At 33.9% G+C, this 24,792-nt stretch overlaps 3 protein-coding genes and 1 long non-coding RNA gene across 4 annotated transcripts; 1 reads left to right on the top strand and 3 right to left on the bottom strand.

Annotated features, from left to right (window-relative positions):
- Positions 1 to 1,677: 1,677 nt before the first annotated feature.
- Positions 1,678 to 3,399, bottom strand: LOC111393707 (major allergen Pru ar 1-like). The gene is made up of 2 exons (XM_023019372.1): positions 2,175 to 3,399; positions 1,678 to 2,098 (listed from the first exon to the last, which is right to left on the bottom strand). The coding sequence occupies exons 1-2, from the start codon at positions 2,356 to 2,358 to the stop codon at positions 1,800 to 1,802; spliced, it is 483 nt and encodes a 160-aa protein (XP_022875140.1). The 5' UTR covers positions 2,359 to 3,399; the 3' UTR covers positions 1,678 to 1,799.
- A 5,674-nt stretch (positions 3,400 to 9,073) lies between these two features.
- LOC111393705 (major allergen Pru ar 1-like) lies at positions 9,074 to 10,578 on the bottom strand. Its single transcript, XM_023019370.1, has 2 exons — positions 9,571 to 10,578; positions 9,074 to 9,494 (listed from the first exon to the last, which is right to left on the bottom strand). The coding sequence occupies exons 1-2, from the start codon at positions 9,752 to 9,754 to the stop codon at positions 9,196 to 9,198; spliced, it is 483 nt and encodes a 160-aa protein (XP_022875138.1). The 5' UTR covers positions 9,755 to 10,578; the 3' UTR covers positions 9,074 to 9,195.
- A 9-nt stretch (positions 10,579 to 10,587) lies between these two features.
- On the top strand, positions 10,588 to 11,497 carry LOC111393065 (major allergen Pru ar 1-like). The gene is made up of 2 exons (XM_023018465.1): positions 10,588 to 10,834; positions 11,161 to 11,497. The coding sequence occupies exons 1-2, from the start codon at positions 10,614 to 10,616 to the stop codon at positions 11,495 to 11,497; spliced, it is 558 nt and encodes a 185-aa protein (XP_022874233.1). The 5' UTR covers positions 10,588 to 10,613.
- Positions 11,498 to 14,910: 3,413 nt separating this feature from the next.
- Positions 14,911 to 20,861, bottom strand: LOC111393706. Its single transcript, XR_002702485.1, has 2 exons — positions 20,501 to 20,861; positions 14,911 to 15,160 (listed from the first exon to the last, which is right to left on the bottom strand). It is a non-coding gene; the product is annotated as an uncharacterized LOC111393706 (long non-coding RNA).
- Positions 20,862 to 24,792: the final 3,931 nt, after the last annotated feature.

Raw genomic sequence — 24,792 nt, 5'->3', positions numbered from 1 at the left:
AGCATCTATTGATCTGGTCTAGGTACTCCATTTCAAAAATAATAAAATAATAAAAAAATAATAAAATTTCTTTTTTTTCACTTATCAATTTGAATGTTCAAAGACCCGAGATTCATTCTATCAATGATGTTATCTTAACTATTTCTTACTCTCTCTCTCTCTCTTCCAAGTTTTAACTATCATCTTGACCCGACATTATGCTGCTATTTTTCCTTGTTTAAGTCCCAAATTGTGGCTGAACTTTTCTCCGAAGATAGGAGCAAAATTTAACCTTTTAACCCATGGTCCTTGACCTTTTCAATGCCCTTGTCGAGTTTTAAAATATTGATTTCCTTTAATTTCAAATTTTACTCCATTTCTCTCTCATTCTCTTTCTCTCTATAAGTATAAATCAATATTGGATTAGGCTATTTTTGTTTGATAGCAACGGCTACACAGTTCATAATCATCACATATACTGATCAAGTTGTGGATTTACTTTCTTGTAAATCTTTTTAAAGATATTTCTTATTAAAAAATGTTTCAATGTATCTTCCATTTACAATATTCTCTGTATACTCAGTGCTTTATTTTTCGTATTTAAATCCATCTTCTTTGCTTTCAAAACGTAAGACTCAAAAATATTGTTGACCTCGCTTTTTGTGCAACTGATGTTGACAATAGATCCTCAATCAACTCATGTCTACAGAGATATTTTTCAGTACACTAGTATAAACCGTTAGTTACTCTTGGCCTTCTTCAATGGTGGTGAAAGTAGTCTTGAACACTTTGATTGTCAAGTCAATCGACAGTGATGAAATAAGGGATTTAGGACTTCTGAGGACATGGACCATGTAAATTGTATGTATGCCAGGAAAATATATGAAAGGAAGAAAATAGTTGCAATTGATTTTAAAAGTTTTATTATCCCTTTATGGCAAAATGTGTGGGTTTATTAAATGGGATGAGATATTGAACGTTAGATATGGATGCACGTGGACACATCTAATGGTAATGGTATCCCCTGTTTGACCATTATTTTGAAAAAAATGATGTTTTAAACAGTGATTTTTTGGAGAATAGGTAGCTAAATGTAGGGAAAATTTTTGAATATAGGTATAAAACATTTTACTATATGAATGTGTGGTTAAAAATAAATGAGAATTAAAGATGTTTTTTAAAGGGAGACAAACAGTGGCTTAATATGCTTGATTTGATACCCATATAGCTGAAATCTGTTCATATGAACAGAAATTTGTTTCCATAAGAAATGCTGTTACTCTTTTGTAGATTCTTGATGCAGTGGCAGATAATCCCTTTTTGCAGAATCATTAAAATTTTAGACAAGGATAATCTGAATGAAGTTCGAAATTTGGCGAGTTAGGTTCTAAAAAAAATTAGTTACACACTGCAAGAATTAGGTTCGATTTTCATATTTAACTATTGCTGCAGTTTGCTTGATTACATGGGTAGTTCCTCAGTGTTTGTGATCCTTATGTCATTTTCCTATAATCGTATGAAATATTTGATTTTGCCATAATTTATTGTAAGACTTCCTTTTCATGCGTTGTAGTTTTAATCAATGTGATCAGGAAAAAATTTAGTTCCTATAGATGATACTGATATTCATTGCAGTTCACAAATAAACTAACATGTTTTCAGGGAAATCTAAGTCAAAATTCATAAATCATACATCTCTAACGAGAAAAGACACTAATTTTATTAAAGATTTCTGCAAATGTCCTTCAGAAACAGGTTATTTGACATGAATGAAAATGAAAACTGCCAGTACAGCTGAACAAGTATTGAGAATAGGAAATCTAGACATAAGCATCAGGGTTCTTAAGAAGGTAGGCCTCGACAGCCTCGTACATAGCCAAGACCTTTGTCTTCCCAGCCTTGATGTCATCCTCTTTGAGCTCGAAACTTCCCTTCGTGTAATATTTGCTAGTCACCTTAGAGATAGTACCACCTTCCGGTGTTGGCTCAAACTTAACATCATAAGTGATCTTTTCTAGCTTATCTATCAAGGCTTCGCCTTCTATCAGTGTGTACTTGTATGTAAATTCCCTGTCATCAAGCTCATCAATATAGTATTTCACAGAATTGAAGTTACTACCTGCAAAAATTCCGTTCTGAAATTATACACTAGAAACTCAAAAAAAAAAAAAGTGTAGAAGAGCGTTTTAATTTACCTTCGGCAAAATTAATTTGCTTAATACTTCCAGTTCCACCATTGCCTTGGATGAATTTGATACTCTTTATAGCTTGTGGCATGAGTTTTGGAATCAAATTGTGGGAGTCTATAATTGATGCTTTAAAAATTCTTGCTGGAGGAATAGGAGAAGTATATTCGTCGCTGAAAGAGTAGATACCCATGGCTAAGTTTTGAAGATTTCTCTACCTTTGAGAACGAGGAGTATAATAGAATATTTGGGCTTTAGTATTTGTTGATATTTAAAGAATAAACTATAAGTTCTTTTCTTGATAATTTTATGGTATTAGGTTTATGCAGATTATAAAGATATCAGAAAGTACAGCATATCCTGTTTTTTGTTTCTCTGAATATTCTTGGTTTTGGAGTTTTCTCTGAAACCCAACAATCTGCAGGCAACAAAGCCTACTACATTAATTTGATAATTCCTATGTTCCTTAGTAGATCTATTGTGCATGTTTGGTATGCATTAATCTTTTCCTTGCCCCCAGCCTCTCACTTTGTTATGCTCTTGTTCCGTGCCCTTGCTTGAATGAAGACACCCGATTGGTCCAACTTTTGCAAATTCCCACCACCGGTCCTTCGTCACTTGATATCTAAATTTGTTGCGTCATGAATGGATATTCTTTTGGGGAAATGTAGAATAATACACCTAAGAAGGTGAGTCCATATAAGAGTAATAAGATTTTAGCTTCTTTTTCTTATGTAAATATTTTTCGTGCTATTAAATCTTTCCACTAAGGTGCCATTAATGACAAACTCTACTCGCATTCTCTCTCTTAATAATATTTATCCATTTGTAAAATATTTGGAAGGTCTATATGACAAATATATGGACAGGCAAAGGTATATATTAGTCTCTGTCAAGGGACAAAATTCAGAACAATTCTAACAAAAACATCCCCCTTTTCTGGTCTATAAATACTATTTTTCCCTGTGATTTCTCATTCAGCTAAAGCTTTCTATAAGACAAGTAATTCACCTTGCTGTTGTGCACTGAAATTTGTCAATCCTTTGAATATCATGGCTGTCACTACCTTCATTGATGAATACACCTCCCCAGTATCACCATTGAGGATATTTAAGGCCTCCATTGTCGATTCTCATAACTTGATCCCGAAGCTCATGCCACAAGCTATCAAAAGCGTCGAATTTTTACAAGGCAACGGCGGCGCTGGAAGCATTAAACAGATCAACTTTGCTGAAGGTATCACATCATTAACGTATTTCTCCCTGGTTGCATAGAGGCTACTAGTCTCGTGATAATTTATTTCTCACCCAATGTGGGCCAATCCTAAGTACCACAGTGTGAAGTTCAGTACAGTTCTTTGATACCATCATACCACTGTTTTGAGTCCCTATTTGACAACCATTTTTTCTAAACTCTTTTTCATATATACTTATTTTCAACCGCACATTCACACAATAAAATATTTTGCACATAAACTTAAAAAATTTCCTACTTTTTAACTACAAATTCGAGCATAACAGTATTTGAAACATAAACAATACTAAAAAAGGTACTTACAAGAGCTAACTTCTTTTGGTTCAGGGCATTCTTGAGCAAAGTAACTTAACACCTAAAACCTGTAGCATTTTAGCTTGCTTTTGTCTTTCTTCTTTTCAAACCACTTTCCTTTCTTGTTGCGTTTAGGTTTGTTCTTTTTAGGTCCCAATATAGTCTATTTTTCTTTGACTTCTCACCTTCAATCCAATTCATCTTACACTTAAAGCCTAAATCTTTTCCAGAACTAGACTTAGCCACAAAAGCATGTCTAAAAAATTTAGCTACACCAAGCGCTCATCCTCTAATTCCACATGTCGGATAGCATCAGCAAATGTTTTGATGCTATTATTAATCAAATTTCCCAATTATTAGGAAGGGAGTAAATCAAAGCCTAAACTTCTTGTTCATTAGAGAGTAAGTGACCATCCGATTTCAACTCCCTGATCATGTTGAAATGGTCCTAACATGCTATGTGATATTGTGATTAGGAGATTTCTTGCAAGTGTCAAACTTAATAATCAGCTATCTGAGTCTAATCATACTAGTGACACCATATCTAAGTCTGACCACTATAGTTGAAAATTGCTCACACTCATGCATAAGAAATTATCCACCACGGAACTTACCAAAATTGCTCGAATAGTAACATACTTCTTTTTCATGTCTGGCAAATATCCTAATCCCTTCTCTATTGACCAATCAAACCAACCTATAGATCTTTCATCACGTGGTTACGGACCTCAAGGCAACATGTTCTCCCAGCACATTCCAAATTTTATGGCAGCAATCATATAAATGTCCATTCATGCACACGTTATTTTGCAATCACATAAATTAAGTTTTATGATAATTTAACACTAGACATGGAGTCGAAAGTTCGCTAAGTTCTTAATCATCGTCCATTATCATAATATTTCATTATAACAAAAATTAATCCCATAGTGTAAAAACTTAAGTTCTAAGTTAGAATTACTTAAACTCTCCCAACCTTAGAAGTCTTACTCAATTAAGCAATAAAGTATGTATAAAGTAAGTAAGATAATACACATAAAACATATATATAAACCACAAAATGTCAAATATGTACATGCGATCAAATTAAACTTCTATATGCAACTACTAGTCATAAGAAGATTATTACATAGATATGGTTCGATAATTTTATTGAATTCACTACTACTACTAGCTATAGAGAGATAGCCTGTCTTCTTAACGTTCTAGTTTTCTTTGTTTCATTTTATTATCCAAATCCTAATTAGATAGCTGAAAACCATGGAACGTGATTTATTCAGAATTTCAATTGCGATATCATGCTAATGATTATGAAGTGTTCTCATTAGATGATACATTTTCTCAATCTCACCTATATACTTTGTAATGACTCAGGCCTCGTGTTCAATCATTCTCTTACATGTTGTCTTCTTTGGAAGAATGTAGGCATATCTTACCCATCACGACTTTCTCTCGCATTCCCTAGGATTCGAACATATGACTTCCTCTTAAGAGATATTTAAGTTGAATTCTAGTGCCAATTGAACAAGATGTCCTATTGGCACCAGGATTCAACTTAAGTCATTCTTAAGGGAAGTGTCATGGGTTCAAATCCTAAGAATGCAATAAAAATCCATGAAGGGTAAAATGGGCTTAGGCTCTCCTAGAACAAATAATACATAAGTTAATAGCTTGGGCACAGAGATGAGGTCTTACATACTTTCTTAAATGCGTCACTTCTGACAAATTGCTTCGAGATATTTTATAAGTTTTAACCTGTTATGTTGTGAATCCATTTCATAGTTCCAATAAGCATGTAACTTTTAAACATGTTTCACAACTCATGCTTTTATAGCTTCTTCTCTAAGAATGCTAAAAGTGTACATATATCCAACCATATCTGAATAAGCACAGAAATTGGAAAAAGTTACAATGAATCAAATAACTTAATCCAAAATTTAACCACTCGTGAATGTAGAAAATTGTGGTATTTTAAATACTTTCTAAATGATTTCAATTTTCTAAAAATGAGAGCATCTCAAAAATTAACTCCTACTAGGAAAATACCACATAATAAATATTCTTGATTTTATAAAAAAAAAAATCAAAATGTACAAGTTAAAAAAATATCTTTAATGCTTTTTTTAAATTTTAATTTAATCATTTAAATAAAAATATATATATTTTTAACTGTCCGAAAATTAATTTAATTTCAAAGAAAAATCAAAAACAATTCAGGAATCAATCTACAATTTTTAGAATTACCATTGGGTCCTGCAGGGGCATTCATGCGCAAGAGATTTTTAAAAAACATATTTAAAAAATTGGTAGCACCATCACACGCAGACACTACGCATGTGCTGCAGCATCGTCTTTCCAATACCCAAAACCTTTTACATTTTGTCCGTTTAACAAATTTTAACGTTATGAGTTCATATTTGTGGTCAAATTTTACGTCAATTTTTAAGTCCATGTTTGGAACATCAACATATCTTACCCAGAGTGCGGAGCTTTTTATTATTATTATATTGATTGTTTATCTTCTTCAATTTCATTTAAAATTTTCAAAAATTCTACCACATTTTGAGAAGGCCATAACTTCTTCATTTCAAGGCCCAAACTAATTATCTTTATACCATTGAAAAGGTATCAAGGAGATCTATCCAAAGTATCAAATGAGAAGCAGAAACCCAATGTACAAGAAATTATTACCTTATTAATTTTTTGATTTTTGTTTAACTAAGATTCAATTTTCTCTCAAAAATACAAAGCTAAATGATGTGAAATTTTGCAAACATGTTCTACATGCTAACATGAACATATGGTATAAATTTTACGAATTTATGTGGAGTAATTCATAACTTGCCATTAAAGGTGCTCAAGTTTTGAAGGAAAAATGGCATACGTGCATTTTCATCACTTTAAACCATTTTTAACATGTCATTAAGCAAGAAAATAACCTACTTAGACTCTAATACCAATGTAAACTTTCTTAGCATGCTTCTACTAGAGTTTGGAATCTTAAAACTTGAAATCCCAAGAAACGAGAGGTTGAATTACTTGTTGAAATCCTAAGAAGCGAGAGATTGAATTACTTGCCTTTAGTTGCTTGCTTACTGCTCTTTTTGGTTGAAAACTCGATCACAACAGAAAGAGTTTGATATTCACAATCCAATAACCAACTTTAAGAGATTAATCTTGCAAAATTAAGCCAGTCCAGTCATGCATTTTCACTCCTTTCTCTATACTCGAATTTTGCATTATTACACTTCATGGTTTTGGTGCAGTGTGAGTTATGTGGTGGTGCGGGGTTAAATTTCAAATTTAAACCTCAACTCCTCCTTTCAAGCTTATTCCATACAATTTAGATCGCGTCAACCCACATGGATAACCCATTTTATGTAAACAGCATAGATGGACCACAAGAATCTTGTGAAGATTTTGGCTCATTTCATGAATTCTGCTTTTATTAAAAGAGCTTTTTAGCATCTATTGATCTGGTCTAGGTACTCCATTTCAAAAATAATAAAATAATAAAAAAATAATAAAATTTCTTTTTTTTTCACTTATCAATTTGAATGTTCAAAGACCCGAGATTCATTCTATCAATGATGTTATCTTAACTATTTCTTACTCTCTCTCTCTCTCTTCCAAGTTTTAACTATCATCTTGACCCGACATTATGCTGCTATTTTTCCTTGTTTAAGTCCCAAATTGTGGCTGAACTTTTCTCCGAAGATAGGAGCAAAATTTAACCTTTTAACCCATGGTCCTTGACCTTTTCAATGCCCTTGTCGAGTTTTAAAATATTGATTTCCTTTAATTTCAAATTTTACTCCATTTCTCTCTCATTCTCTTTCTCTCTATAAGTATAAATCAATATTGGATTAGGCTATTTTTGTTTGATAGCAACGGCTACACAGTTCATAATCATCACATATACTGATCAAGTTGTGGATTTACTTTCTTGTAAATCTTTTTAAAGATATTTCTTATTAAAAAATGTTTCAATGTATCTTCCATTTACAATATTCTCTGTATACTCAGTGCTTTATTTTTCGTATTTAAATCCATCTTCTTTGCTTTCAAAACGTAAGACTCAAAAATATTGTTGACCTCGCTTTTTGTGCAACTGATGTTGACAATAGATCCTCAATCAACTCATGTCTACAGAGATATTTTTCAGTACACTAGTATAAACCGTTAGTTACTAAGGCCTTCTTCAATGGTGGTGAAAGTAGTCTTGAACACTTTGATTGTCAAGTCAATCGACAGTGATGAAATAAGGGATTTAGGACTTCTGAGGACATGGACCATGTAAATTGTATGTATGCCAGGAAAATATATGAAAGGAAGAAAATAGTTGCAATTGATTTTAAAAGTTTTATTATCCCTTTATGGCAAAATGTGTGGGTTTATTAAATGGGATGAGATATTGAACGTTAGATATGGATGCACGTGGACACATCTAATGGTAATGGTATCCCCTGTTTGACCATTATTTTGAAAAAAATGATGTTTTAAACAGTGATTTTTTGGAGAATAGGTAGCTAAATGTAGGGAAAATTTTTGAATATAGGTATAAAACATTTTACTATATGAATGTGTGGTTAAAAATAAATGAGAATTAAAGATGTTTTTTAAAGGGAGACAAACAGTGGCTTAATATGCTTGATTTGATACCCATATAGCTGAAATCTGTTCATATGAACAGAAATTTGTTTCCATAAGAAATGCTGTTACTCTTTTGTAGATTCTTGATGCAGTGGCAGATAATCCCTTTTTGCAGAATCATTAAAATTTTAGACAAGGATAATCTGAATGAAGTTCGAAATTTGGCGAGTTAGGTTCTAAAAAAAATTAGTTACACACTGCAAGAATTAGGTTCGATTTTCATATTTAACTATTGCTGCAGTTTGCTTGATTACATGGGTAGTTCCTCAGTGTTTGTGATCCTTATGTCATTTTCCTATAATCGTATGAAATATTTGATTTTGCCATAATTTATTGTAAGACTTCCTTTTCATGCGTTGTAGTTTTAATCAATGTGATCAGGAAAAAATTTAGTTCCTATAGATGATACTGATATTCATTGCAGTTCACAAATAAACTAATATATTTAACTATTGCTGCAGTTTGCTTGATTACATGGGTAGTTCCTCAGTGTTTGTGATCCTTATGTCATTTTCCTATAATCGTATGAAATATTTGATTTTGCCATAATTTATTGTAAGACTTCCTTTTCATGCGTTGTAGTTTTAATCAATGTGATCAGGAAAAAATTTAGTTCCTATAGATGATACTGATATTCATTGCAGTTCACAAATAAACTAACATGTTTTCAGGGAAATCTAAGTCAAAACTCATAAATCATACATCTCTAACGAGAAAAGACACTAATTTTATTAAAGATTTCTGCAAATGTCCTTCAGAAACAGGTTATTTGACATGAATGAAAATGAAAACTGCCAGTACAGCTGAACAAGTATTGAGAATAGGAAATCTAGACATAAGCATCAGGGTTCTTAAGAAGGTAGGCCTCGACAGCCTCGTACATAGCCAAGACCTTTGTCTTCCCAGCCTTGATGTCATCCTCTTTGAGCTCGAAACTTCCCTTCGTGTAATATTTGCTAGTCACCTTAGAGATAGTACCACCTTCCGGTGTTGGCTCAAACTTAACATCATAAGTGATCTTTTCTAGCTTATCTATCAAGGCTTCGCCTTCTATCAGTGTGTACTTGTATGTAAATTCCCTGTCATCAAGCTCATCAATATAGTATTTCACAGAATTGAAGTTACTACCTGCAAAAATTCCGTTCTGAAATTATACACTAGAAACTCAAAAAAAAAAAAAGTGTAGAAGAGCGTTTTAATTTACCTTCGGCAAAATTAATTTGCTTAATACTTCCAGTTCCACCATTGCCTTGGATGAATTTGATACTCTTTATAGCTTGTGGCATGAGTTTTGGAATCAAATTGTGGGAGTCTATAATTGATGCTTTAAAAATTCTTGCTGGAGGAATAGGAGAAGTATATTCGTCGCTGAAAGAGTAGATACCCATGGCTAAGTTTTGAAGATTTCTCTACCTTTGAGAACGAGGAGTATAATAGAATATTTGGGCTTTAGTATTTGTTGATATTTAAAGAATAAACTATAAGTTCTTTTCTTGATAATTTTATGGTATTAGGTTTATGCAGATTATAAAGATATCAGAAAGTACAGCATATCCTGTTTTTTGTTTCTCTGAATATTCTTGGTTTTGGAGTTTTCTCTGAAACCCAACAATCTGCAGGCAACAAAGCCTACTACATTAATTTGATAATTCCTATGTTCCTTAGTAGATCTATTGTGCATGTTTGGTATGCATTAATCTTTTCCTTGCCCCCAGCCTCTCACTTTGTTATGCTCTTGTTCCGTGCCCTTGCTTGAATGAAGACACCCGATTGGTCCAACTTTTGCAAATTCCCACCACCGGTCCTTCGTCACTTGATATCTAAATTTGTTGCGTCATGAATGGATATTCTTTTGGGGAAATGTAGAATAATACACCTAAGAAGGTGAGTCCATATAAGAGTAATAAGATTTTAGCTTCTTTTTCTTATGTAAATATTTTTCGTGCTATTAAATCTTTCCACTAAGGTGCCATTAATGACAAACTCTACTCGCATTCTCTCTCTTAATAATATTTATCCATTTGTAAAATATTTGGAAGGTCTATATGACAAATATATGGACAGGCAAAGGTATATATTAGTCTCTGTCAAGGGACAAAATTCAGAACAATTCTAACAAAAACATCCCCCTTTTCTGGTCTATAAATACTATTTTTCCCTGTGATTTCTCATTCAGCTAAAGCTTTCTATAAGACAAGTAATTCACCTTGCTGTTGTGCACTGAAATTTGTCAATCCTTTGAATATCATGGCTGTCACTACCTTCATTGATGAATACACCTCCCCAGTATCACCATTGAGGATATTTAAGGCCTCCATTGTCGATTCTCATAACTTGATCCCGAAGCTCATGCCACAAGCTATCAAAAGCGTCGAATTTTTACAAGGCAACGGCGGCGCTGGAAGCATTAAACAGATCAACTTTGCTGAAGGTATCAGATCATTAACGTATTTCTCCCTGGTTGCATAGAAGCTACTAGTCTCGTGATAATATTTTTTCTCACCCAATGCGGGCCAATCCTAAGTACCACAGTGTGAAGTTCAGTACAGTTCTTTGATACCATCATACCACTGTTTTGAGTCCCTATTTGACAACCATTTTTTCTAAACTCTTTTTCATATATACTTATTTTTAACCGCACATTCACACAATAAAATATTTTGCACATAAATTCAAAAAATTTCCTACTTTTTAACTACAAATTCTCCAAAAATTCACTATTCAAGGATTTTTTTTTTTTTTTTTATCAAATAATGGCCACCATACAGGGTTTAAGTTTTGTGACAAAATAAATTATTGAAATGAACATAACATCGAGTTTTCTAAGTGCAGGAGGAGCTTTCAAATCCGTGAAATACCACATTGATGAGCTAAATGAAGATACTTACACCTATAGTTACACGTTGATAGAAGGTGATGCCTTGGTTGACAAGCTCAAAAAAATAACTTATGACGTCAAACTCGAGCAGTCTCCAGATGGTGGCTCAATTTCAAAGGTTACAAGCAAGTACTATACTTTGGGAGATTTTGCGCTCAAAGAAGAAGAAATCAAAGTGGGGAAGGAAAAGGTGATGGCAATATACAAGGTCGTTGAAGCATACCTTCTCCAGAACCCCAATGCATATGTTTAACCCGGGTTTCTCAATTTATACTCTATGTGCATGTTTGGTAATTGAATTTGATAGCACTTGATAATATGAAGGATGAAAAATAAGTTAAAAGTTATCCCTAATATTATCCAGTTTTGTTGAGTACTCTGTACTAAACATGCTTTTTGTGTTGTTTGCAATTTTCTGAGTCTTGTAATTCCATGTTTGACAGCACTCGCTATAGTTAATAATCATCATATATAATGGTGAAATTTTATTTGTTGCAGCAATTTCTCATGAATAAAAGAAGAATGTTTTTGGGATACCTTCCACACTAATAATTTCATTGTATGCTCTAGGCTATAGGCTTGATTTTCTTCATTGATTTAAGGGGCATCTTCAAAAGTTGCCAAAAACTATGTGTGCATTTAATTTAAATATAGCAACATTTGAGTTTTTTGCAAAAATGCCATTTTTGTACAAAATACTATACCCTTTCTCATAAATACGCCTATACTGGCCACCGAGCAACCATCTTCTTTAAAATCCCTGTACAAGCAACTAAACTTTCCTCCTCTTTTTAACATCATCTCTATACTTGTAACCAAACCAACCAACCATATTCTTCTTCAACATCATCCCTATATTTGTAGCAAACAGCCACCAACCAACACCAAAACCAGCAAACCACCATGTTACCAGAAGAGGCCCACTATCATCACTGATTGGGGGCAGAAAAGGAAGAGAAGAAAGAAAAAAATAAGTGAAGGAAACGACACCATTTCGAATTAACTGCAAGTCGTGTTTTCACTAGCAATTTCTGTTATCAGTTTCTATTACCACTCATTAAAAGGTGACTAAACATGGAAGAAAGAAGGAAAATTGTCAGTCATTCCTATTCTTTTTTGCAGATTCTGTCCTTCTTCCCCATCTTAATTCTTCTTCAATTTCTTTTAATTTCTGTAATTCTCATGTTATTAATGAGAATTTCAGCTGGGAATTATAAATACAGTTGATTACTCACTTAAATTGTTGTGTTTCAATTCAATTTTGTTTAAAAAATAGCTCAACTATCACATCTGGTATCAGAGCAGCAACGTGAGCTAAAAATGGCAGAGATTAGAGGTAAATCGAATAAGGAACAACTTAAGATATTAGCCAAAGTAGCAGCAGATTTGGGGTGGCATTTAAATTATCAGATCAACGGTTTGCACAAAACAGGAGAGGATCGGGCAATTGATGGAGAAATGAACAGTAAGCCTAATTTGGTAGCAATTTTTCACCTCAAAAAATTGATTTAACCATTATTTCACTATTTCAGCTGTCATTTTTGACTTCTTCACTCATAAGTGAGATCCACTTTTCTCTCTAACGATCAAAAAAATCAATTCTCATAATCACTACCGAATAGGCCCAAAGTAAGAATTCATTATATCCATGATATAATGTTGGCCCAGATGAGTGAGAATAAGGCAAATCAAAATGAGAAAAAAATGGAGTATCCTGAGACTCCATCTTAAACCATTTTCCCAACCCAAATGATCTTACGCCTCTCGTAAGACTTCTGAAAACACTAACAAGGACCAAACCATTATTGACCAAATTCCAAAAAATACAACCAATCCTTTGAAATTTATAACCATTAGTCAGTCACAGACGGTTCCAGACAAAAATTATCCTTAAGACTTTGCTATAAATGTGATGAAAATTACATCCCTGGGCATATTTGCAAGAATAAGTTACTAAACTTCATGCTCATTGATGATGAAGAAAAGCCAGGGAGAAAATCTGGAAAAAGATGGGGAATTAAGTGAAGGGGATGAGGAAAATGAGCTATCAATCAATACTTGTATAAAGTTTGAGTCCTAAAACCATCAGGATTCCAGGTTAGATTAATAAGAGAGGATATCTATATTGATTGATAGTGATAGTACACAGCTTCCTGAATGAGAAACTGATGCAAGAGCTAAGGTATAAGTTACTAACAACCAAACCACCGACAGTGGCCAACGGTGAGAAATTGATGAGCAGCCATATGTAACCAACCACTTATTTGGACTATGCAAGGACTGGAGCCCCAATAACGAGAGTAAATAGACTTGGGGACAGTGATACAATGCTTGGATCGTCTTACTTGATTTCAATAGTGGCAGCATCAAATTTAATTTTGAGGGGGAGGAGATAGAGCTCGAGAGTGAATCCTCCAAGAGAAACTTCAGGATGATAGTTAGTAGTAAAGTCAGCCAGTGGCTTCAAAAGCAGCCATAAAGGTTATAGCTCAGTTGAATTCCGTAGTAGAAGAGATAGAACCTGCACCCAGTGTGGTGTTGGCTTTGACTGAACAACGTCATCTAGTATTTGCTGAGCCTAAAGGGCTACCACCTCCCAAGTTTAATGATCACCAGATAACACTCAAAGAAGGAGCTCAACCCTTCAAAATTAGGCCATAAAGATGTCCCTTTGTACAGAGGACAGAGGTTGAGAAAATGGTCAAAGAAATTCTTAATAATGGTTTATACAACCAAGTAATAGTCACTATGATTTACCAGTATTATTAGTCTAGAAGAAAGATGGCACGCTGAGATTTTGAACGGATTATAGGTGTAGTATTTTTTATATAGCAAGTGTACGATATCGTAATAAGTAATATAGCAAACCTTTAAATTTGGATTATCGTTCTCACGAGAACTATACTTTAATACTTAATATAATATTTTTAACTCCTATTTAATGAAAACAAACAAACAAAAAAGTTGACATTTGTTGTAATTTTTTATCCAACTACTTGAAATAACGGATACACACAGAGATTGATTTGGAATTCAAATATAGAATGAATATTGGGGCATAACAATTTCATCCATTGATCACCTTAAAAGCTTAATTCAAGAATCATAAATCTAGTGTAATTTTCGATCGAATTCTTCTATTGTATTTAATTTACCTCTCTCGAGTTCTCATTGAACTTTTTTAACTAATTTAATCACATATCTCTATGCGAATCAATCTTAGTTAAAAACACTATATGTTCTAAGAATTTATATAAAATCACAATAATTAGCATAGGTATCTCTACCTATTAAGATTTCACCTTATTTTCATAATATTGACATTAAACAATCCACGCAAGAATTTACACACATGAAATCCCCATTTATATCCATATTTCCCTACAATAGTAAAAGCGCCCCCAAACTATTTTAAATTTGGTCGAAGAATGTTTATTACAGTAATTTTTGGGTGTAGCATCTATGTTCTACGATCAACCTATCAAGCATTTGAATCAATTCATTACTTTATAACGCTAAATTTAATTCATGGGTGAAAATAGTATCAAGTTTTAGCCGGATAAGAATTAATTAATCTAAGTATGTAACATATCGACTTTTCATCAATTAACATATAATTCTAGATATATTCGTCGATAAGGCTACCTAACTCACACAAACACATGATTAAAAAAAAAACAATTTTTTATGTATGATAAAGAAATACAAATACATAATCACGCAAGAATAATAAAATTAAAGATTCAATATTTTTCACCCCCAAACTTAAAGTAGAGATTGTCCTCATGTTAAAGTAAATACAAATAAGAGCTAGGACTTCCCTGAATACATCAATTGTTGTATCGCCATCACCCTAGTGAGGTGGATATGAGTTAACTTTCTAACCACATTGTTGTCCACAAATTTGCGAATCTTCCTACAAACAACATATCGAGAACGTTACGATAATAAAATAAATAATCTTAAAACTAAAAACTAAGCAGTATGAAAGGGATAGAATTTGTGTTGTCTCCCAAGAAGCTTTTTTTTAAATCATTAGCTTCACTTTTTACCTTGATTGATTGCTCGAACCAAGTTATTTCATCCTTGGATTTTATGCAATTTTCACTAATACATTCTTTCTTTGCTCTCCAAATTTTGATATTTCCATTCTCATCTCTACCAAGAAGTTCATTAAAATTTAATTTTCTTTTTTGACTGCTTCGTTGATCAAGTGGCTCTTCTTCATCAATTTTATAGCAAACTTTGACGTTGGGAGGTTGCTCATACTTTGAGTAAATATTGAACATCTCTTGCTTGTCATCCACCCTTAATATTAGCTCACTCTTCTCCATGTTAATAAAGCTTCGACCTGTTACTAAGAATGACCGACTCAATATAACTGAAATGTATTGATCTTCTAATATGTCCAACACGATAAAGTCTGTTTTCTACACGTATTGATAAAACATCTCTAAACTTGGTCCTCTCTCTTATCGAAAATTATTTCCATGTGTTGAAATTGCGGAAACCATTTTGAATAAACTTTACTTATTCCTCTGAAGAAGCAAATATCAAGAAATTTTCTGTAGTATGATTTCTCCCACAAATCTCATATGCTAAACTGACCATCACTGCATTTGCTTCATGTGTTTGTAATTTTACAAGTAACTATACCTACTTTGTTAAAGCAACAATCTATGCATTAGTAGATGTTGTGTTGTCTAGTTCATAAAATCCAGTTGTCTTCTTTGGTACCGCTATCTCTGACGAGAACAATGATTGTGTAGTCACAATTAACTCGAACAAGTATAGGCATTGTTGAACTGATTTACGACTGATCCACCATCAAACGAATCCACATGAGATTTTGATAGTGGTGAAAGTTCGATGTAGAAGTATTGCACTTGATTATCTATGGTAATTCCATGATGTGGACACTTTCTTATTAGCTCTTTGAATCCGTTCCATGCTTTACGATAGCTCTCCTCATCTCTTTCTTGGAATGCTTGAATTTTCAAAAAGATGTTTGCTTCTTGTGTAGGTGAGAAAAATTTGTTGCAAAATCTTTTAATCAGTTCCTCCCATATAATAATACTTCCATGAGGTTCGGCATCTAAACACTCCAAAGCCGCATCACTCAATGTATAAGGATATAAATGAAGATTGATTGCATCTTCATTAACTCCTAGGCATGAAAAGTCTGACAATTTTTTAGGAATATGGAGATATATGTGTTCGGGTTTTCATGAGTTAACCCGTAGAATTGGAGAGTGTCGCTAGTCAAGTTGATCCAATATACCCATATTTGAAAGTTATTTACCCCAAAATCTAAATATACAATACTAGAGCATGTGAAAACTGCCATAGGCATTAAGAACATTGAGACTAGCAAGTTTCCTTCATTTATCTCCACTTGTTCGTTCTGTTAATTTTGCACTACCGTTATCCTAGAGCTACTTGTCTCATTGGTTGTATCAAAATGTTTTACTCTTCAGCCAGCTCATGTTTCTGTTTTTGTTGGTGTTCTTTAAGCTTGCTTTTGAAGGTACGTTCTATTTTCGGATCAAATGGTTCTAAATCGTCCTCTTAGAAATGGAGCATACAACAAACACATTTTATCTGCAAATATAAAAACAATAAACTAATTAAATAACAGTTAAAATAAATTGGGACTAAATGTGAATAGTCCCCATCAACGACTATACTTTAATACTTAATATAATATTTCTAACTCCTATATGATGAAAACGAACAAAAAAGTTGAGATTTTTTGTGATTTTTTATCTTAACGATGTGAAAATAGCGAATGCACACAAAGATCAATTTAGAATTCAAATTGAAATGGATATTAGGGCATATCAATTTCATCCATTGATCACCTTTAACCCTTAATTCAAAATTCATAAATATAATGTAGTGTTCAATCAAATCCTATTATTGTATTCAATTTACCCCTCTCAAGTTCTCATTAAACCTATTTAACTAATTCAATCACATATCTCAATGTAAATCAATCCTATTTGAACCCACTATACGTTCTAAGAAATCATATAAAACCGCAATAATTAGCATAGGGCCATAGGCATCTCTACACATACTAAATTGTCGAATTTTAATATGTGGTTTAAATCTAAAACTACCTCTCATTTTGTAAAAGATTCACAAAGTCATTGAATTATTAATCAGATAATTCAAAGCATTAAATACATGAATAAAATCAACACATAAACTTTAAAGAACTAGAATCTTGAATAAAAGAAAAAAAGGGTCTCAAATATATTACATTTTTTGTCATAATACATGGTTTAGCTACTCATAATAACAGAAGAAAAATAAAAAATTGTATTGAGTACATCACCGGGTTTTGAATTGAGATGTAAAGAAATGAATGAATCTTGAACCAAGTTCTTCTTCTTGTTCCAAATATCGATTCCAAACCCTTGATATTATGTTTTTCTCCTTTGATTTTGCTTTCTAATTCTTCAAGCTATGTTTATGTCTCTCAATGCGTAAAACCCAACAGAAGTTTCTCCATTATTGTACTTATACTTCTCGCCATGTTTTTGTCGAATTTAGAGCTTTTATGGGCTTAACAACGGGCCAAAAAATGCACCCTAGATGCATCAGGCGCTGCCTACTCGGCAACATGGTGTCACAAAGACATTGTAGCGCCAGCTCTCGAGAAAAATTAAGTACTACACCTTCTTTAGTATTTTTATTATAATGTTTTGTATCAATATCCGATTGATGGAATTTTTATTAGCTTGTAAAGATAACACAAAGGACTACAATTTCACTAAAAATAACTCTTTTCGAATTTGAAAGTTAGACCAAAAATAGGTTACAATCTCTGGCTCAAAATTTGAAATAATCTTGTGCAGCTGAAATTTGATTTATGAAAATATTTTACTGTTTTTTGACTTTTAATTGCATCCAATTGACCTCTAGAATTCTTAAATCTTCATCGTAGGTTTGACACAACTTGAGTATTTATACTTTAGTCATCAAACTTTGATTTTGCTCTTTTTCACCAACTTTTGCTTCTTTCTTTCAATTACACTTCCATTTATCGAGTTTCACCTAACAAACAAAATATGGAATAAATTATGATATAATTGTTCAAAAGAACTATTAAATATCTATAATTTTAGATCCCAAATAAGCGTATAAAATATACTTCTCAAAAGGTAGCTTAACAACTGCACAATCAAAAGATAAGTATCCCATGCCATTAATTGAAAAATTACATGGCTCCAGATGGTTATCTGACATAGACCTCAAGACAAAGGATACTATCAGATCAGAGTGACTGAATTAGACATCCATAAGACTACCTTTAAAACTCATCAAGGTATCTATGGGCTCAAGGTGAGGCCCTTTGGACTCATCAATGTCCCCGCCACATTTCAATGTTTGATGATGAAGTATTTAAGGATCATTTGAGGAATTTAATACTAGTGTTCTTTGATGATATCTTATTATATAGCCCTTATTTGGAATCTTATTGCAAGCACTTGGAGATAGTTCTGAAAATTTTAAAAGAACATCAACTATATGCTAAGTAGAGTACATGTTCTTTTGGTCAGCCTAAGGTAGAGTACTGGGGTATATCATCAATGCAAATGGAGTAGTAGTAGACCCAAAAAAAAGTAGAGGCAATGAAGCAATGGCCAAGACCTAATCATGTGAAGCAACTTAGAGGATTTCTTGGACTAAGTGGATATTATATAAAGTTTGTAAGGGGATATGGGGTTGTGGCCAAGCCATTTACCGAAATATTGAAGAATGAGAGTTTTGTTTGGAGTGAAGCAGCTGAGATGGCATTTCAGAAACTTAAGACATCAATGAGTACTGACATTACCAGATTTTTATCTTCCATTCACCATTGAAAAAGATGCCAACTATGGAGGAATTGGAGTAATACTGATGCAAAATAGAATACTGCTTATTTGAGCAAGGTCATTGGCAATAGGAGTTTGGGTATGTCTATATATGAAAAGGAGCTCACAGCTTTGTTAACTACTGTTGTTAAATGGAAACTTTACTTGGAGGGACGCCACTTCATCACTAAGACTGACCACCAATCACTTAAGTATCTACTTGAACAAAGAATGACAACTTTCACAAAAGTGGTTAACCAAATTATTGGGGTTGAGCTGTGAAATGTAGCATAAGAAAAGGGTGGACATTGTAGTGGCAGATGCTTTATTCAGAAGGGAGGAAACATCAGTTGGATGTGTTGCTATCTCCACTATAGTACAACTATGGATTCAGGAAATGATAAGCAGTTATGAGGGAGATACAGAGGTTGAAAAGATAATTTAAGCACTATTGACTGATCCTACTAGAGAACTTGACTTTCAATATTTAAATGGGCTAGTGACTTACAAAAAGAGATTGTATATTTGGGACAAGTGGAGACATCATAAAATGATTAATCACAACTATTCACTCATCAAGAGAAGAGAGTCACAGGTGTTCAAGCAAGCATCCATAGGGCCAAACTATACTTCTTTTGGCCAGAAATGGTGAAGGATATTAAACAGGATGTCTTACAATGTGTTACATGCCAGAGGTGTAAAGTAAGACATGTACTTTACCCTGGGTTTCAACCTTTGCCTGAACCTCAGTGTTCATGAGTCACATCCCCATGGATTTTGTGGAAGGATGCCCAAAATTTAGAACAACGAATGGCAGTATAATAGTCATTGACAGATTTACCAAGTATAAGCACTTCATCTCGTCAAGTCACCCTTTTTTCTGCTATTACTATGGCTATGATATATAAACTTCATGGGATGCCTAAAAGTATAATAACCAATAGTGATAAAGTCTTTATTAGTAGGTTCTGGACGGAATTATTCGAACTAATAGGCACCAAACTTCAGTTGAGCACTGCATACCCCCTCGATCAAATAGACAGACAGAGAGGCTTAATCAATACTTCGACATATATTGAAATATATCTTAGGTGTATGGTATATAACAACTGAGGCAATTAAATGGGTTAGATTGGCAGAATGGTATTACAATACCACTCTTCATACAAAAATCAAGATGACTAATTTTGAGGCCTTATATGGAATAAAACCACTACAACTAGCCTTGGGTCCATACCAACAAACTAATATTGCTGCTCTGGAAGAATTGTTACAAGAAAGGCATAAAATGGGCCATCTCCCCATGAGGGTTTGGCACAAGTTAGAGCAAAAATGAAGCATTATGCAGATCAAAAAAGGAGCGAAGAAGGTTTTAGATAAGAGATTGGGTCTACCTGAAACTTCATCCATATGCTCTGCAAATACTTGATCAAGAGGGAGTGGAGCTAAAATCCACCCTGTATTTGACACACCTCTGCTGAAGAAGAAATGCCTATGAGCAACTTGCCAGAATTTAATCAAGAGGGAGTCTAGCTAAAATTACCATGGAAACTTTAGCTAACACGATTGGTGAAATGGATAACAAAGATAAGTTTCCTCCAGTTTGAACCTCATGGACAAGGGTGAGGAATGTTATGAAAAGAGGCCCGCTATCACCACTGATTGGGGACAGAAAATGAACAAATGCAGGAAGAAGATGAGTGAAGAAAATGACACCGTTTCGAATTAACTGAAATTCCCAATTTCACCAGTAATTGCTGTTACCTTTACTCATTAATGCCTTGTTTGTTAACTATTGTACCACATTATTTTTTTTATAATACTCATTTCCAACCACACATTCGTATTCGAATAATATTACCCATAATCAAAAAAAAATTCTTCTTTTTTAACCACATATTTTAACATCAATCATTAGTCCATAATACACTTTTTAAAATTAAAGTGCCACAAACAGGCCCTAAAAGGGAACTGAACACGGAAGAAATGAAGGAAAAATGTCATTCTCATTCCTATTCTTCTCTACAAATTTTGTCCTTGTTCCCCATCTTATTCTTCCTCAATTTCTCTTAATTTCTGTAATCCTTATGTTATTAATGCGAATTTCTTCTGGTATTATAAAGAAGAATTAGTTGAGATAGGCAGATAGCCATTCCTAAGGTATCTTTTTGTTGGAAAGCTCACCAATTTTTTAGAATAAAAGAAATTTTAATTATTTAAACCATATTAAAAGTCCAATTTGGTTTTCCCTTGTATGACTAGATGAAAGAATGATTTCGACTTTTCCCTTCATTTACTCACGTAAACCCTTCTTTCCCCAAATTCATAATTGCAAAATCAAATCTTCTTCTCCTTCAAATTCACAAACACTTCTCATTCAAGTCAAAAACAATATTTTCTCCTTCTTTTAAGACCGAAGATTGTGCAGAGTTTTGAAATGAACAATTTTGTCTACCAATGGTTAAGGTTCGAAATCTAACTTCTGCATTTCCAAAAAAGGGACGAGTTCACAGCTAGAAAAATCAATGTAAGTTTTCAAACTAGCAAGGAGTTCTCTGTATAGTGTTAAAATTTGTGTCCAATTTCATCTTTGCATATTCTTCTTCTCGATGAATTTACCTATTGAGTTTTTAAGTTTATTGATCTAGACTTTATGAAATTCTATTCAAGATTATGTTTTTTGCTATAAAGATCATTTTTATAGCTTTTATTTAAGTTGTCTTTGAAAATTTGAATTGGAAATTATTGTGTATGTAGCTCATTTAAAATAGAATACAGGTTTCTTGAATCAAATAGGCCGATACCCGAGGGGAGTGACGACATTGGCCTTATGTGGTTTAATTCACTGTCTGGTTGCTAGAAACACTAAATGGGTTGGGGGTGCGAAAACAATGCCTTTGTGATATGGTACAGGGGGATTTTCTTGTACCGGCATTAAAGTCTTGAATGGGGTTGGGCTAAGGTTAGTATCAATAATATGTTATAACCTTAGCCCATATTGTGTATGTAGCTCATATAAAATAGAATACAGGTTTCTTGAATCAAATAGGCCGATACCCGAGGGGAGTGACGACATTAGCCTTATGTGGGTTTAATTCACTGTTTGGTTGCTAGAGACATTAAATGGGTTGGGGGTGCAAAAACAATGCCTTTATGGTGTGGTACAGGGGGACTTTCTTATACCGACATTAAAGTCTTGAATGGGGTTGGGCTAAGGTTAGTATCAATAATATGTTATAACCCTATTTTTCATACTAAATAAAATTATCTCCGCTTCGGTCTCATGGACGTAGGCACATCGCCGAACCACGTAAATACTTGTGTTGATTTTTCTCTTTTATCTTTTTATTATTGCGTATATAATCCAACAACTGGTATCAAAACAAAGTTCAGATGGCGAGTTCATCGATTGCAAAATTCAATGTGATGAAATTTGATGGATCTAGAAATTTTGGATCATGACAGTGAAGGGTGAAGAATTTGTTGGCGCAGCAAGGGATGGTGAAGGCACTATCTGGGAAAAAGCTAAAGGGTACGTCAGATGCCGATTGAGAAGAGCTCGAGGCACGAGCAGTTGGTAAAATTCGGCTTTGTTTGGCGGACGAGATCATATATCACATCATGGATGTTGAGTCCTCGACCGAGGTTTGGGAGAAATTGGAGAGTCATTATATGTTGAAGTCTCTCACGAACAAGCTGCATCTAAAGCAACGGTTTACAGGCTCAACATGTTGGAGGGTATGGATCTGATTCAACACACCAATATGTTCAGTCAAATTATCAGCGATTTATTGAGATTTGAAATCAAGTTTGATGATGAAGACAAGGCAATGAGATTGTTATGCTCTCTTCCTCCTTCGTACGACCATCTGGTGACCACGTTAACGTGGGGTAAAGAGACTCTCAAATTGGAAGAAGCACATTAGCCATGTTGACCTACAACTAGTGGAAACAGCGTACTGTTTCGTTCACAAGGAGAATGGCTAATGGTAAAGGAGCTACTAGGATCATGGGAGAAGCAAGGACAGGGGTGGTCCTTACAAAGGGAACACGAGATAAAAATCTATGAATCAAAATAGGAAAGACATCAAGTGCTACAAATGCCATTAGATAGGTCATTTTAAGAAAGACTGTTAGAATAAGAAGCAGGGTGATGAAAGGAAATGTGATGGGTCCTCAAACTCAACTAGTGTTGTAGAAGGAGACTCGAATTATGGAGATGGAGACATGCTATCAGCTCTGTAGGTAGTTCTGAAAAATTACATGACTGTTGGGTACTTGATTCGGCCTGTTCATATCACATGTGTCCTCATCGGGATTGGTTTGATTTTTATTGTTCGAATAATTTTGGATCTGTTCTAATGGATAATGATACATCGTGTGAGGTCATTGGAATGAGGTCCATAAATTTTAAAATGTTCGATGGTGCGATAAGGACGTTGGAGGATGTTAGGCATGTACCAGATTCGAGAAAGAACCTAATTTCTTTAAGCACTTTAGCCACAAATGGTTATTCTTATAAGTCAGAGTGTGGGGCCTGACAGTTGAAAGGGGCTATGATTGTGATTAAGGGTCAGAAATTAGCAGATAATATCTACAAACTATTCGGGAACACAGTTGTAGATAAAGTTGCTACAGGAGAATCTAAGTCAGATAACACTCTTTTATGACATATGTGACTGTGCCATATAAGAGAACGTTGCATGGTTGAGTTTCACAAGAGAAATTTGTTGAAGGGGTAAAACCATGTAAGCTAGATTTCTGCAAGTTCTGTGTACTTGGAAAACAGTCCAAAGTACAGTTCAAGATGGGAAAGCACAAGACAAAGGGCATTCTAGATTACGTGTACTCTAATGTTTGGGGACCAGTAAGGGAATTGTCCAAAGGTGGATCTCTGTATTTCATTATTTTCATCGATAACTTCTCTAGAAAAGTTTGGATATATTTTATGAAGCACAAGTTTAGAGCCTTTGCCAAGTTCAGATTGTGGAAAGCAGAAGTAGAGAACTAGATAGGTAGAATACACAAATTCACAGTTTCTGAAATTTTGTGAGGAGCATGTTATTCAACGGCACGATACAGTTCCCAAAACATCGAAGCAAAATGGTGCAGCGGAGATGATGAACAAAATAATTGCTGAACGGGCAAGATGTTTGAGGCTAAATATATGGCTTTCGAAGAGTTTTTGGGCAAAAGCAGTGAAAATGGTATGTTATGTCATAAACAAATCACCCCAAGCAACACTAGATAGGAAAGTTGTAGAGGAAGTTTGGACAGATAATGAAGTTGATTATTCTGAATTGGGAGTATTCAGGTGTTCGGCTTATGTGCATATATTTAGTGATTAGAGATCCAAATTTGATCCAAAATCAAGAAAATGCATTTTTCTAGGCTATGTGAAAGGTGTAAAAGGTTACAAGTTCTGGGAACCAAAGGCAAGGAAGATGGTGATAAGTAGGGATGTAATCTTTGATGAAACATTTATGCTTAAAGCTTCTCCAGATGAAGAGAAGCTTAGTTCAGACGAGGAGAGTAGCAAGAGCCCAAGTGGTGCAGGTAGAACTAGACAATGTTGACATGGAGATTAAAGCTCAGGTAGCAGATAGTTCTAGGTTAGAGGTAGAGCACTATCATAGTATTGCCATAGATAGACCACATCGTACTATTAGGCCACCATTGAAGTATA

Source organism: Olea europaea, chromosome 4 (genome assembly GCF_002742605.1).
Source record: "Olea europaea var. sylvestris chromosome 4, O_europaea_v1, whole genome shotgun sequence".
NCBI classification, from domain to species: domain Eukaryota; kingdom Viridiplantae; phylum Streptophyta; class Magnoliopsida; order Lamiales; family Oleaceae; genus Olea; species Olea europaea.
Note: the sequence above shows the minus strand (reverse complement) of the source record. Positions and strands in the feature narration are given on the sequence as shown.

Excerpts from the sequence above, each read along its gene's own strand:
- LOC111393705 (XM_023019370.1), bottom strand. The coding sequence starts at position 9,754 with ATGGGTATCTACTCTTTCAGCGACGAATATACTTCTCCTATTCCTCCA. Across the intron at positions 9,495-9,570 it reads GCAAATTAATTTTGCCGAAG|GTAGTAACTTCAATTCTGTG; the intron begins GTAAATTAAAAC and ends GAATTTTTGCAG.
- LOC111393065 (XM_023018465.1), top strand. The coding sequence starts at position 10,614 with ATGGCTGTCACTACCTTCATTGATGAATACACCTCCCCAGTATCACCA. Across the intron at positions 10,835-11,160 it reads TATTTCTCCCTGGTTGCATA|TATTGAAATGAACATAACAT; the intron begins GAAGCTACTAGT and ends GACAAAATAAAT.
- LOC111393707 (XM_023019372.1), bottom strand. The coding sequence starts at position 2,358 with ATGGGTATCTACTCTTTCAGCGACGAATATACTTCTCCTATTCCTCCA. Across the intron at positions 2,099-2,174 it reads GCAAATTAATTTTGCCGAAG|GTAGTAACTTCAATTCTGTG; the intron begins GTAAATTAAAAC and ends GAATTTTTGCAG.